Source organism: Pongo pygmaeus, chromosome X (assembly GCF_028885625.2).
Source record: "Pongo pygmaeus isolate AG05252 chromosome X, NHGRI_mPonPyg2-v2.0_pri, whole genome shotgun sequence".
Lineage (NCBI taxonomy): Eukaryota > Metazoa > Chordata > Mammalia > Primates > Hominidae > Pongo > Pongo pygmaeus.
In genome coordinates, this window is record NC_072396.2 from 77,853,050 (window position 1) to 77,869,073 (window position 16,024).

A 16,024-nucleotide genomic window follows, 5' to 3' on the forward strand; every position below is an offset into this window, starting at 1 on the left:
CAAAGAAACTGGACCCTTGCTTTCTTATTTTTTAAAATGACCATTAAGAGTTCAGTTTATAATCCACCCAGATTTATCGAATCCTTTCTTCTAGGTATCTGGGGCTTTTTTTGAGACAAGGTTTTGCTCTGTAACCCAGGCTGGAGTGCATCAGCATGACCACGGCTCACTGCGGCCTTGACCTCCCGGGCTCAAGTGATTCTACCACCTCAGCCTCCCAAGTAGCTGGGACCACAGCTGTGTACTACCACGCCTGGCTAATTTGTGTCTGGATCCTTTTCACTGACCTAAGATGCCTGTGCTTTGGCTTCATTGTCTAGAGCACTAACTTTTTGGTGGTGGTATTGAGCTTCAAATAATAAAATCATGAATGACACTAAACTTAAAACCTTGGGAAGGTCATGAGTTGAAGAGCTGACTACATCCAAACTATCCTGAGAAACTGAGTTATGATGCCAATGACAGATAGCTCTGCAGGCACCAGAGGAAATGAAACTATAATAAAATACACCAGGTGTCACAATGTGATGATTTACTTGAAACAAGGACATCTTAATGGCTTAAGCAATATGTTTAGGAGATTAAGATAGAAATGCAAGACAGAAGTACAAGCACATGTGCACACCTACAAGTTTTTGTATATATACAGGGCAAACAAGGGAGTGGTCAGAGCAATGGCGAGAATACAAGAAACAGCAAAGATGCGCCTACTTAAAATGTCATTCACATAAATCTTTCCAGGATTCTTGTATTGGAATATAATCTTTTATTTTACCACTCAACGATTAAGCCATTCAACTACACAACACAGATAAAACGGAAGTTATAACATATAAACCAGTACCTGCCCACACTCATAGCAGTGAGGGGAATAAAAATCAAGGTTGCACTGTAATTCCATTTGATTCTAAAAATCAAGTCTATTTGACATTGGTTTGAAGCAACAGAACCTTTATAGCAGATTCCCCTTTTTAAAGAAAAACCCAAGGAGAGATGATCAAGCACAAATGATCACTTCATGCATTTTATTGATAGTCTATATTTTAAATCTGCATTATGACATCTTACATAGGGAAAAAAGCTTCTTCCTAAAAGATAACTATTAATAATCAAACCAGCTTTAATATGATTGACCTTTCAAGGTCTTGTTTTGCTTTAAACAAGTTAACTTTTAGCAGGTGTAAAGCACTGTACAAAAGAAAACTGTGTACATTCTCAAAATTTAATACAGGGCTTCCCAACCAGGAGTCTGCTGGATAGATATCGGAGAAGGGTGTTATGTTCAGGTTTAAATTGAAAGAAAATGAGAAACCAGATAAAGCAAGCCAACCAAATTAACTTCACTTTGTGCTCCTCTCTGCTTTTTTGAGTCTCTCCCGAAGGTCAGGAAGCCCTGGTATAACAATCACTTTAGTCTTTACAGAACATACATCTATCTATGTGCTTTGTGTCCAAAGACATAAAGGCAGCCTTTGTTACTGTTCCCCCTCCAAACCCCTTCAGGTTCTTATAAGCTTCAGAAATCTTTCCAAGATTGCTGCCCTGTTCTTTGTATGAATCCAAGTAAACAACTATACCAAAGCAGCTCTTCCTGGGAGAAGATAAAACAGGCACAGATACATCACCAGGCCAACTGCGTACCTACTCAACTTGATACCTGATCACATGGCCCTACATCCTTAAAAGCAGCACCAGGGACAAATGGAGCTATCAAGAGGTAAAATCCAAACACTGGACAGTTAAAACACATACAAACCAGTTAAAAGAACATTAGTAATGGGGCACTAAATAGAGTTAAGGCTGGACAGCTGGTTCAACCATACCTTGGTATTGAAATAATTCTGCAAGATGAGGAACTTACAGAGGAACCTTGAAAGAGGCACCATGGTATGACAGGGTTCACTTTCACTGCATGTCTTTAAGATATCTACTACTCAGCCCAACTGACCATAAAGCAGCTTGTGGAACTTTAATAAACAAATCCTAATAAAAATAAATATCTCACTAATTTTTAGAATGTTGGAGGGTATGCCTATTTCCTTCAGATCTGATCAAGACATGAGAATTATAAAACCAATACAAACTGTTCTGTGATTATCACTTGACAGTTCTAACACTGTTAAACAGCTCAATTCTATGCTGTAGCCTTTAAGATACAAACTGGGGTTAAATGAGATCACTCACTTGTTAGAGAAGTATCAGATAAATTTTAGAACTGTTCCAGTTAAGGAAAATAATTCTTAATTTCATAATCCTAAGAATTTTAAAAAAATTTTTGCAGGGCAGGTACTTAACTCATAGCTGTTTTAGTTGATTAAAAAATCTGATTTAAAAATAAGTGAGGCTGGGCGCAGTGGCTCATGCCTATAATCCCAGCACTTTGGGAGAATGAGGCAGGCGAATTGCTTGAGCCCAGGAGTTCAAGAACAGCCTGGACAACATGGCGAAACCCCATCTCCACAAAAAATTAGCCAGGCAATGTGGTGCATGCCTGTAGTCCCAGCTACTTGGAAGGCTGAGGTGGGAGAATCACCTGAGCCCATGAAGTCAAGGCTGCAGTGAGCCGTGACCATGCCACTGCACTCCAGCCTGGGTGACAGAGCAAGATCCTGTCTCAAAAAGTAAAAAATAAAATAAAATAAAAATAAATAAGTGACATACTAGTTTCTCAGATCTTTTACTTTTTTCCAAATGAAGTATGCTGTCAATTTACATTTTTCATGTTTTTTCAAAAGCACACAATTTACTAGTTAACTCAATGAATTACAATACTGCTATTGAATATAAACATACTGAAGAATTAAAGGGAAAAAAAACACACCTGACACTTTAACATGTGCCTTAATAATCTTGCATACTAACGTACAGAATACTTCAGAAAGTAACAATCAGCATAGTCTTATAAGACTAGGAAAATAAAAGTGCCCTGCAAACATGGCTTCTATGTACTTAATATGGTAAAACATGTAACAGGGAAGCCTGTAAGGTAAAACTTAAAAAAAAAAAATCAAATAAGGCAGATTATAAATTTTTTTGTTCGCAAAAGAACAAAGGAGAAAAGGGGAAGAATAAAAACATTCTCCATCTTTAAAAGAAAAAATATTAACAACCACAAGGTGCCACTGTATTTTAGCAAGCTGTAAAAATGGCCTTTTAAGAGGAATTTTGCAATCTTTACCTCCCTATCATTTGGGTATTTTGGGAACTGACTGAAAATCATGGCTGATGGTTCACCCATTTCATGTCATGGAGGCTTGGGAAGCAGGTAGTTAAATACAAAGCATATTATGTGATAACCCTTCATAAATATAATTTGAGACACTGACACTAGGAGAGGATACTTGGCACAGAAAAGACATGTTATTCGTGGGGGGGACACATTACTTGAGGAAACACAGCCAACCAGTTTCCTAATCTTAAGGTTTGGATGAATTCCAATAATCGTTTTTAAAAACTGTGTGTGTGTGTGTACACACACATATTTTATTTCCTGGTGCTAAAGGTCTTCTTATGAACTGTACAATTACCTACATTCCAACACTAATGTGAACACTTTTCTTAATCCCCACCTCCATTAACACCATTAAGGTGTAACTAACATGTTCTTTTCAGAGCAAATATTCCAAATTAACAAGGTGGCTCATCTTCTATAGTGTTGATACAAAGTCTGCAAACTTTTAACTTAACTTGCTCAATTTTGTTTCTAATAGTACTAATAAACCTCAACTTTGGCTGGGCATGGTGGCTCACACCTGTAATCCCAGCATTTTTTGAGGCTGAGGCAGGCACATCACTTGAGGTCAGGAGTTCAAGACCAGCCTGGCCAACATGGTGAAATCCCCATCTCTACTAAAAATTAAAAAACTAGCCAGGTGTGGTGGCATGCGCCTGTAATCCCAGCTACTCAAGAGGCTGAGGCAGGAGAATTGCTTGAACCCAGGAGGCGGAGGTTGCAGTGAGCTGAGATCGCTCCATTGCACTTCATCCTGGGCGACCGAGTGAGACTCTGTCTCAAAAAACAAAACAAAACAAAAAAAACCTCAACTTTGTCAGCTGCTCAGAGTTAAAACACTTCAAATGTTTCAGACTAGAAATTGAGTTTTTAAAAACATCTGAAATATTCAAGAAAATCGGTTTTGGTATTTTTCCTTATGCTTTTAACAATGTTAACTCCCAACATTGTTTATCCTTGTTCCTCTTACTGCATGAAGTTCAAACTAGGTCTTAAAGACAACTTTTCTGTACTTAAGAAAAAGTGCAAAGATAGAAAATGAAATGTAAGGTGTTTTGCAAGAAATGCTCCCTCGAGAATGGTGTTTGGATGTGGGTGGGGGGAAAACGATTTTTGTTCTCCATTGTAATCTGACACCTACGAATGACCTTGTCTTCAATGTCCACAACACTAGTTAAGCATGTAATAATCACGGACATCGCAAGATTAAAAATTAAGTAGCAAATTCCACTAAAACACTTGTATTCATTCTATACAATCGAATGGAAATCCGTGAGTGCTATTGAAAAAGGTGTTCACATGCACATGTCCAATATGTGCATTCCACTCAAGGCTAAAAGCTTAAAATTCTATTTCCAGTGTTTATGAATAGCTTCAATATCTACATTCATAGCCAGCATTCTGCTTGAGTTACCTCTTACTTTAATACTTCACAAATGAGTAGTACGTCTTGGGAGATTAGGAAGGTACCTGTTGTCAATAACTTTCTCTTATGCTTAGAATGTGCTGCAATTGTTTTTAAACTATTTAAAATGAACACCCCTATAATAATGAAACACTTTATGCCAAGAAGAAAATTGATTTGTTTTTAGCCAATCAAGACTACCCTGCAGATCTGAAAACCGTAGATTACATCCTTAGGAAAGGAGAAAAGGAGGCTCACAAATATAAAGGAATCCTGACTTTTACACGGACAAATTTTTAAAAAGATAAAATGTATTACATAAGCGCCATAAACAGTGAAATCTGCTTATATTAAAAAAAATAAGTGAAGCTTTGTTTGGACATTATTTCCTTGCAAGAGCAGTACATATCCTTAGTAAACAACTACCATATTTACAAGTTAATTTCCTTGATACTTAGGTAGGATTGAAAGCCAGAAGAAATCATGAAAGAGTGAGCTTTGAAATAATCTTTACAGCTAAGTTGATAACAGTGAAGGTAGCCAGACAATTCCTAAAGCAGACTTGTTTATTTTGTAGAGTATTTGACTATGTCTGGGTAGCTAGCTTGCTTTGATAAAGGCCAAGGACAAGCTCAATCCCTATTTTGGCCTGTTAAAGCTTTTCCCAGAAGAACAAATATCTGCTCCATAGTCATTCTAATCCTAACCCCAGCTAGCCTCAAAAAAGAAATTAGGCAAGAGGACTGGGGTTATCATGAAGTTACTCTTACTACGAAGAAACCAACATAAAGTGCATGTCCATAGATAGCGAGTCAGCAGTCTCATTTTCATATATGGGCAGCACAATTAAAATTTGAATTTCAAATAAACCAACATGACTCACTTTCAACAAAGGATAAAAATCCCTTAATCTTCAACTGGTCTTTAAATTCGAGATGTTAGGTTTGTGTTAGAGATGGTAATGAAATATTATCAAGTGTGCACTGGTACCTAAAATGACAAATCTCAAAAACAACACAAATTCGAGACTTTCCTATTAACACACACATGTGTACCAACTGCAATTCATATGCTAAAAGTGGTTTTATAGTCTCTTTCCTCCATCTTTTCATTTTTGAGGAGCAGACTTGTAAAAACATCAATTTAACTTGTGCTAGGTAGTAGTGGTTTGTTTTTCTTAAACCAAAACTCTGCCAAACTTGCTGGTCTTCTGCTTCATCTACTCAGGTAGAATACCAGGTCAAGCTGCTGCTGTGGCTGCTCTCACCATACGAAACCAGTTTGTATCTGCATTATTACTGTCTTCAGGAAAACTTTAAATTCTTCAGAGCAGTTTTCTTTACTCCTCCCATATTTCACTTCCTGCCTAAATCCAAGTTAAATTATACAATTTCCACTGGTCTTCAACACGGTTTGATTCTGCACTGTCCTTTCCTTTGCATGTCACAGTAGCTGTTCACACACATTAAATATTATAGATATGTTCTGCTCTTGACATCTACACACTTACAAAAGCAGCTTTGTACTTTGTTTGGTGTGTTTGTTACTATGTTGGCTCACGAAAAGCAGTTTTCTCAGTTCTAAGCATGGTACTTTACAATTTTTAACGCATTCATACAACAGTGCATTGGAAAAGTACTGAGCCTCTACAAAATAGCTTTACATTTTTAAACAAATGAATGTGATTTTTTTTCACTTACACAAGCATAGGCTTTTTAATATTTCCACAAGATAAATATCTCAATTAAACTATAAGCTCACTCTACAGTGTGCCACAGTGATGGGCTTAGGAGACAGTTATACACTTAGAAGATCCTAACCTTAGTGTTATTTACACTGACATGTCCAGTATCACCAAGTCTGAAAGGTGAACAAACAATACTCAGAATGTGGCTGAATTTGTGTCAACTAATAACTGGGAATGATATAGCTTTAATCACTTATGAAACACATACTGTAACTTAGTCTAAACTGGTAATTTCCTTTGCTCCTCTCTTATGGCATGGGAAAATTTAAAGATCAACATGAAAAAGGAGCCATTGCTAAGGCAGATCTTTTAAGATAACAAAGGAAAAATTGACAAGTGTATATGATAAATTATCAGTAACAGTGATGCTACCAATTTAACTGGTACGGAAATCAGATTTTTAGGTTCTAAAACGTGGCTTTTAAAATATTTCCTTTTATTCTGGAACAAAAACTGGAGAAAGGACAATGATTCCTTCAGAAAGCAATGACTCAATTCAGGTTGTTACTTTACATTTAAGTACCACTCAAAAAGTGGACATAAAAGCAAGTGATTCCTGTTTGCCCATCACTATATCAGCTACATAGCTGAGAGTTCAGATCTTAGTTACACAACACTTTCTCTGTTACCAGAAGCTAAGACTGCTCTGCGACAAATAGGACAGGTAGAATTCTCAGATAACCAGCGATCGATGCAGTGGACATGGTACTCATGGGAACAAGGTAGTTTACGAAGTTTGTTGCCTTCTGTATATTCTGTAATGCAAACACTACAGGTTTTTAATGCATCATTTTCACCAAAACTTCTCATTGCCAAGTTGTCAATCTGTTCTTTGGTGAGTCCTCTAGGTTGGTCATCATCATCCTCATTTAAGAGGAAAAACTGAGCCAGGCTAAGGAAGGGCAAAGAGCCACTTTCATCAAATGTGACTGGGGCCCTATGTCGACCCTCTCGCCTGGCACCTGATGAGCCTGATGATGAGCTTCCTTCATTACTGCCTTCAAATAAATCTGAGCTAGTTTCTGAACTTTCACCACCGGAACTGGAACTAGGACTGGAACTGGAACTTGAACTGGAACTGGAACTTGAACTCGAACTGGAACTCGAACTGGAACCAGAACTACTACCACCACCAGAACCTCCTCTTCCACTCCGTGACTCTGCCCTTTCCATATTTCGATTTGAGACTGAGCCAGTAGGCTCTGAGTCGCTATCACTGTACATAAAATAGCTTAACTCACCAAAACCTGTCATTATCTGCCTTAACATGGTCTGAATTGCAACAGATGTAGTCTCACTTAAACCAGTATTTAAGATTCTACGAATGGGAATTCTGATGGTACTGACATAGGTTCTCACACCTGCCCGCTCAGAACGTGAAAATGTACGCCTAAAACCTCCTCGTTCACTTTCGTAGGTGACAGTGTTGTTTGGCGTCTGAGACCTAGACCGAGTTCTGCTGGCTATGCTATCTCTCTGCCGATATTCTCCAGGACGAACTCTTCTTACTTGAAGATCAAGGACTATGGTTGGAGGTCTCTGTCCTGATCCTGTAGATTCACCATTGGCAGCTGTGTCTGAAGAACCTGTTCCTTGAGAAGCATTTCTTGTTCCAGAAGCTGCAAAAAGACCTCTACTTAGCAACTCAGGCCCAGATATTTGCTGCCTCAATGTCACATGGTGCCGGGTTCTAGAACTTCCCTCCGTCTCATTTACCAAAGGATGTTCAAAAGTCTGAGATGAGATACTATGATGAGATCTTCGTGGAATTTCACTCATTGGATGCAGAGGTGACCTACTTCTCTCAGCTCTTGCTCTGGTTCTCCGATGGTCTGGGCTCCTGCTTCTTGCCCTCCTCTGACCTCTGGTAGGTGGGACCTCTGTTAATGCTTCAGTTGAATTTCGTTCTGATCTAGATGGCCTTGCAGATGTTGATTCAGATCGTGGGTTTTCCACTTGCCTTTGGCTGTTGTTTTCCACATTTTCTCCACTAGAACGTCTTGCAGATGGCTCATTTTCATTCTCTGAATTTTGGCTCCCATTATTACGGTTAACATTTATCTCTAAACTGAATCTGAAATCACCACTGTTTGGATTAGTCCGACTCACTGCTCTCCAAGATTGGTTTCCTCTTTGCCCACTTCTTGTTGTATTTCCAGTTTGTCTGACAGAGTTAAGCCAGTCTATTATAGAGTCACCATTAGACACATCATCTGAAGAGTCTCCTCCTGTTCAAAACAAAGGAGGGGGAGAGGGAGAAAAAGGAACTACTAAAATGAGGACAATCATATAATAAGTGCTCTGAAACTCTGCATTAAATAACTTAAAAATATGGAACACATTTCATAATTACAGAGTTTTACAAACTACACTGCATAAATTTATAAGGCAAGAAAATTCTAACTCCATTTGAAAAGAGCAAGCTATACTAGAGAAATTTAGAGAATTATTTGATTTTTAAAGGGAATCCGGAGGAAGTCTATTTTCAGTATTTTATCATATACAGAGCCAAGCATACCACTGTGGGATGGTCAGAAGACATTTTTTCAGTCCTCTGCCAAAATACCAATGTAATAAAACTAGATAAGGAAATAGTGTTTAACAAACAGTCACATTTCGTTCAAGCTACATTTCTGTCAAATTTTTATTAGTCTACATACTGCGCCTTTGATAACATTTGAGGTCGTTTTAAAATACAGGACTATTTATTGTAGCCATAAGAAAAACACAAACAAGATTTATAGGTTTAAAAGCATTTGAATATTTCTTAATGTTATCAAGGTTTTCAATGGACATGAAGTTAAAGATCAGATCAAATAAGCAGTCTGAACCTTGCATAGCACATATAATGGCATGTTCAAGAACCAAATTATTATCGTAGCCTCTCAGGTTACACAATCAAAATCCCTACTTGACACTGGGAGGGAAACACCTGACCTGAGGTTAGAGCAGGATTTCTCAACAGTGGTACTACTGACATTTTAAGCCAGTTAATTCTGTGTCATGGGGGCTGTGTTGTGCATTATGGCATGTCAGGACGTTTGGCAGCATTCCTGCCCTCTACACAAATGTCTCCAGACGTTGCTAATGTCCCACATGGGGCAAAATTATATCTCATTAGGAACCACTGGGTTTAGACATTTCTTTTTGCTGGTGAAGAAGTCGCATGTTTATAAAGAAGGAATTAAGTAGGAATAAATTTCAATGGTGGTGAAAAACAAACAAAAAAACAAAATCACATTTAAATAGGCCATTTCTCACTGTGTTCCAATTAACATAAACATCCCACAGGTGAGGCAGAAAAAAAAATGCTGACATTCTCACTAAGTATCAAGAAAATGTCAGTTTTCTTTTTATGAGCAGCTACTTAGCACCAAATTAATTTGTGCCAAATCTGGATAATCTTTGGCTGACATTTACTATCACAAAGTTCCTATCATCCCATCGTCTATCCACCTCCCCACCAAAACCAAAACATACCTCTATTTTCATCTGAGTTTTGCGGTGGTGGGCCTTCTTTAATTTGCTGTAGTCTTCTCAGCAACTCTTCCTCAGTACTTTCACCTGAAATTTAACACCACAGGGCAAAGATGACATTAAGGGTATGACAATCAAATACTCTATCAGTGACTCACAGTAATCTGACACAAGATGATTAGAAAAAAAAATCATATTTTTAAAAGAGAAAACTTTTTCAAACCAAAAAGAAAAACCAAGGAGTAGGTAGGACCTGGGAAAAATTCACTTCTTTGGAAACATATTAAAAGCAATTTACAAAGTTCTTTTGCATTTAACATCTAACTTTGGCTCACGCCTGTACTCCCAGCACTTTGGGAGGCCAAGGCGGGTGGATCACCGGAGGTCAGGAGTTCGAGACCAGCCTGGCCAACATGATGAAACCCCATCTCTACTAAAAATACAAAAATCAGCCAGGCATGGTGGTAGGTGCCTGTAATCCCAGCTGCTTAGAAGACTGAGGCAGGAGAATCGCTTGAGCCCGGGAGGCGGAGGTTGCAGTGAGCAGAGACTGCACCACTGCACTCCAGCCTGGGCGAAAGTGCAAGACTCCGCTTAAAAAAAAAAAAAAAAAAAAAAAAAGGCAAGGGCAACTCTATGTTGGGTGTACAGTGGTACCGCATCTGTAGTGCCAGCTCGTTGGGAGACTCAGGCAGAAGAATCCCTTGAGTCCAGCCTGGGCAACATGAGACCCTGTCTCGAAACTAAATAAGTAAGTAATTTTTAAGAATTGCAGCTTTGAGAGGAAGATATTGTTATCTGCATTTTAAAATGACTGAGTGACAGACTGGCTTGCCAGGAGCCACACCAAACAGCAGGGCCAGAACTCCACCTAAAGCATTCTGATTCAAGCCTGGTATTGTTGGCTAAAAACACACTCCCTCTCTTAAAAGTCATGCTAAAACTTTACCTTTTAAAATTTAAGCAATTACTCAAAGGTAAGTAGAATTAAACAGAAATGAAGAGGAAGACAGATACTGAGTTTTAACTAGGATCAAATGGGACTTGGTGGGGTAAAAGATAATTAAGCACAAACTTCTAATTGCTATGTTACCCAAGGCTAGCTCTGGAGGATTACAACTGGGACATATTCAGAAAATCAGAGATAACAAAATAGAATAAGTCTTTCCTAAAAACTAAGTTCCCATTAGCTATTCCACACTCGGATTCTTATCTAGTAAGTTAGATAAAGCTAACTAAGAAAAAAAAGATTTAGCTCCGTTCTTTTCAATTCAGTTTGCTAAAAATTCATAATTCATAAGTTAAAAATCTCTCTGATATAGTGTAATTCCAAACATCAGTAAATATAATCAGGTAATAAATACAGCAATAAATGTCATTCCATATCCCCTATATTAAATAATATTTCATAAGGGCTAAAGAAATGGATTTTTAAAACAGGTTCAAGCATTTTTTTTTAAACCAGCAATTTACACTTATAAATCCTTAAATATATGTAAGCATACCTGGGGTGCCTAGCAAATTGTTATCTCTCATAAGCCTATAATCTTCTTCACTCAGGTTATTTACAAATTGATAGAAAGCTTCTTCCCGATCCAATCGGTCCATCTGACTTCTGCGCTGTGCTGCAGACTGATCACCACTTCCTTTGTCATTGGAATCTGAGTTTTCCATATTGATGAACAAGTGGAAAATTACCTGAAAAGAGAAAGGAGACTAATCTTGAAAATAAAGGTCACTATGTATTCTATACAAGTTTTAATTATGTGAAAATCCAGAACGTAGGTCTAGACATGGATTTTCAGACCTCAAATGAAATTTCCTAACAAAAACTCCTGAAAAGCACTGTTATATTAAGAGTAGGTCAAGGGTTGGCAAACTACAGCCCTTGAGCCAGACAGGGTTGGTGAACTAAAGCCCTTGGGCCAAATACAGCCATACTGTGGTATTTTTTTGTTTTTTGAGATGGAGTCTCACTCTCTCAACCAGGCTACAGTGCAGTGGTGCGATCTCAGCTCACTGCAACCTCCACCTCCGGGGTTCAAGTGATTCTCTGCCTCAGCCTCCCGAAGTAGCTGAGACGACAGGCACCTGCTACCACGCCCAGCTAATTTTTGTATTTTTAGTAGAGACAGGGTTTCACCATGTTGGCCAATCTGGTCTCGACCTCCTGAGCTCAAGTGACCTGTCCTCCTCAGCCTCCCAAAGTGCTGGGATTACAGGCATGAGCCACCGCACCCAGCCTCATGCTGCATATTTTTATTCTCCTTGCAATCTAAGAACGGTTTTTAGAAACTATCTTGTGACATATGAAAATGCAATGAAATTCACATTTTAGTGTTCATAAAGTTTTATTGGAACACAGCCATACACGTTCATTTACATGTTATCTATAGCTGCTTCTGTGCTACAATGGCAGAGTTGAGCAGTTGTGACAGACTGTATGTGGCACTCTCATTGCTTTGGACTGCTGCTCTGTGCACTCTAAGTTGCAGTGATGTAGTTATAACGACAGCATTTCAAGTGCCTTCATACTGGACATTAAACACTAGTGACAATATTCCCAATTCACAGGAAAGCTATAGTTTAAAAAGTTAGAAAATTTAAAGTGAAATCTCATCACAAAATATTTCTTCACAAAAATAAAAATGAGGCATCAATCAAAGTAAATTTCCAAGTGGCTCATTTATTGGCTAAACAAGGAAAGCTGTTTATTGATGGTCAGTTAGTGAAATTATGTTTGAGTGCAGAAGCTGAAGAAATGTGTCCAGATAAAATAAACATAATATTGGACTTTGGTAAGTATAGTGGTCCAAAAAGTTGGGAATATTGAAAGCAACGTCACTAATCAACTGAAAAATAAAGTAAATGATGGAGTGGTTTTCTCTTTGGCTCTTGATTTGTTGACAAACCTAACTGATACTACTTAAGTTATTGTTTATTCAAAGAGCCAAGTGTTGATTATTCAAGGAGTTTGAACTGCAGAAGTAGCCTCTATGTGTAGTCTACATGAAATAATCATAGGTGAGAATATTTTCAAAGTTGAGAAAACTCTAATTCAGCACAACCTGAAGCAGAATCTCATAATAAGATATGTTACTACTGGAATGGTAAAACTATATATGGAATGGAAAAAGACCTAGTTGGACAAATTTACAAAGTTTATGAAAATGTAAGGTATTTAACATTTATGGTTATATATTTTATTACTCATCAGCAAGTGATCTGAAGAAAATTTCAATCTATCATATTACTGAACCAGTAGCACTAATGATAAACTTCTCTCTTTTGAACTCTGGTTTAAGTTCAAGTTCCATGAATTTTTGTCAGAAATTTTGTCTTGCTCTACAACACAACATTTGATGGGCTAATATTGGTAAAGTTTTATTGTGATTTGTTGTGCTCAAGGCAAAGATGATTTCCTTTCTGCGAGAACTGCTCTCAATTACTATTATCAAACAATAAATAGCTTGGAAAATTAGTGTTTCCTGCAGACTTGATAATGTTTCTTAATGAATCCATCCTAAAACAACAAAGCAAAAAATACTTATATATGAAACTTATACTGTGGTAAAGCCATTTCAACAACAACATTGGTATCACATGTAATGTCAAGCTGTTTTATATACTTCACGTGCTGACGAAGTAATGAGAGCTCCATTCCCACACAAATTTGTAGCACATACATTTTCTGAGCTCAAACTACAGTTCCAGAAGTGTTTTGCAGACCCCAGTGTAAGCACAAAATAAATTTCCTTATTTCAAAATCCATTTAACTGTGCAACTGAGGAGCTTCCATCTAACCCTCAACTGGAAGTGATATCTCTGCAGTGGTAATATGCCAAAAGGTAAATATTAAAATCATCTGGCTGGGTGTGGTGGCTCACACCTGTAATCTCAGCACTTTGGGAGGCCGAGGTGGGAGGATCACTTGAGCCCAGAAGTTCAAGACCAGCTTGGGCAACACACTGAGACCCCATCTTCATAAAAAATTAAATTAAAAGATAAAAAACTGCTGGGCGCGGTGGCTCACGCCTGTAATCCCAGCACTCTGGGAGGCCGAGGTGGGCGGATCACGAGGTCAGGAGATTGAGATCATCCTGGCTAACATGGCGAAACCCTGCCTCTACTCAAAATACAAAAAAATTAGCTGGGTGTGGTGGCGGGCGCCTGTAGTCCCAGCTACTCGGGAGGCTGAGGCGGGAGAATGGTGTGAACCTGGGAGGCGGAGCTTGCAGTGAGCAGAGATCGTGCCATTGCACTCCAGCCTGGGCGACAGAGCGAGACTGTCTCAAAAAAAAAAAAAAAAAAAAAAAAAAAAAGATAAAAATCTAACAAAATTCTATAGATACCTTCTAAAAGATGAATATGCTTCACTAAAATCATACGCTTGTGGATTGCTTAAGATAGTAATACCTGTATGTATGGAAAGATATTTTCAAAGATTAAATATAAAGTCAGCAATAAATGGACATTTGCAAATGATTAATAAGGAAGACTAGCTATGAATCCCAATTAAGCAAAATGTTACCCTCAAAAGAGTGTCATTCTTCTCATTAGTAAACCTATCTCACAAAACACTGTACTCAATTATTGTTATTACATTTTGAGTTTTATCAAGAAAAACTGTGAGAATTTGGTTTCTCTCTTTTGTGTGACAATATGCTCAATTTTGCTTTTTGATCTGCAAAGCCTAAAATATTATACTATCTGGCCTTTCAAAGAAAAAGTATGCCAACTCCTGTTCTAGGTAATACATAAACTTAGCCAAAAATTCTTATTTGTCATTCACTATTTGTACGAGTTTAAGGAAACCAGAATATTGGCAGACATTCCACACATACTCATCAATTAACTGCACACTAATAAAAAACAATGGTAGTGAACAATCTAAAATACAGGCAGACTACAAACAAAAATGTTTACCCTCTGATTCTTTCCCTTACAACCCCAGATTCCCTTTATGTTCCCCACAAACACAACTAAATTCCATGAACATATGAGCTACTGACCGAATGTTTGTCCCCCTCAAATTCACATGCTGAAATCCTAAATCCCAAGGTGAATATATTAGGAGGTAGGGCCTTTGGTCATAAGGATAGGGCCCTCATGAATGAGATTAACGCTTTTATAAAATAGTCCCCAGAGAGTTCCTTTGTCCTTTTGCCATGTGAGGTTAAAGTGAGAAGACAGCTGTGTATGAGGAATTGGGCCCTCAACATATATCAAACCTGCTGGCACCCTGATCTTGGATTTTCTAGTCTCCAGAACTGTGAAAGATATATTTTTGTTGTTTATAAGCCACCCAGTTTATGATATTCTATTACAGCAGCCTGAACAGACTAGGACAATATGAAAAATTTGATTTACGGAAAAAGGGTAGTCTATATTGGTACTATGACTTAATCCCACATACACCCACACACAACACCTGAAGTGCCGGAATGTTCACAATTCAATCCTAAAGAGAAAAATAAGTCAAGTCTTACTCCAGATATAAAAACACAAAGAAGCCTGTCTTGTCAAACCCTGCCTGCTTGCTAAGCCTAAATAAATTTTAGTGTAGACATAGGCATACCTAGATCTCCAGTTTTCCTTAGATCATTATTCTTAGAACTATCCTATCTTGTTTAATTAAGATGAGCATGTCAAGAAATGTGGTGGGGGAGGAGATCATAATATTTTTGGAGTTTCTTAATCTCATAACTGAGATTGCTTAATTGTAATAAGATTATACTATATAAACTTCTGACAAATGCTTACTTTACAATTGAAACTTTGACACTAGAAATCAGCAGCTTAAATAAAACACGCACAAAAAACAGGCACTAAAAAAATGCAAAACAAAACAAAACAAAAAACCCTGAAAAGGAAGCCAAGTTTTCCCACATCAATCTCAAGTAATACAATTTGGTATTAGAAGTGGTAAAGGCAGCCGATTTTTAAAAATATAGAAAAGCACAAAGGGAAAAAAAGTCAGCCATAATTTCTCAAATTTGCTAAGAACATTTAACTAATGTTCTTCATAAAGCAGTTAGTAGTTTGAATGCTAATGCATGAAAGTTAAGACAAAATTCACTTGTGTAGGATAGGTAAATTGTTCTGAAAATAACGGCAGGGTTAAAAGGCTTGAAAAATATAAATCTTCCAAAGAAGGCAAAGA

At 37.7% G+C, this 16,024-nt stretch overlaps 1 protein-coding gene across 2 annotated transcripts in view; it reads right to left on the reverse strand.

The window, feature by feature from the left end:
• Positions 1-746: 746 nt before the first annotated feature.
• The window catches only part of RLIM (ring finger protein, LIM domain interacting), a 29,283-nt gene continuing 14,005 nt past the window's right edge, over positions 747-16,024 (reverse strand). For both annotated transcript variants that reach the window (XM_054471502.2, XM_054471501.2), the window contains 3 exons: positions 11,367-11,559; positions 9,865-9,948; positions 747-8,612 (listed from right to left, as the gene is read on the reverse strand). In XM_054471502.2, the coding sequence (XP_054327477.1) occupies positions 6,991-8,612; positions 9,865-9,948; positions 11,367-11,535 (1,875 nt within the window). In that variant the 5' untranslated portion in view covers positions 11,536-11,559 and the 3' untranslated portion in view covers positions 747-6,990. The remainder of the gene's footprint in view (positions 8,613-9,864; positions 9,949-11,366; positions 11,560-16,024) is intronic.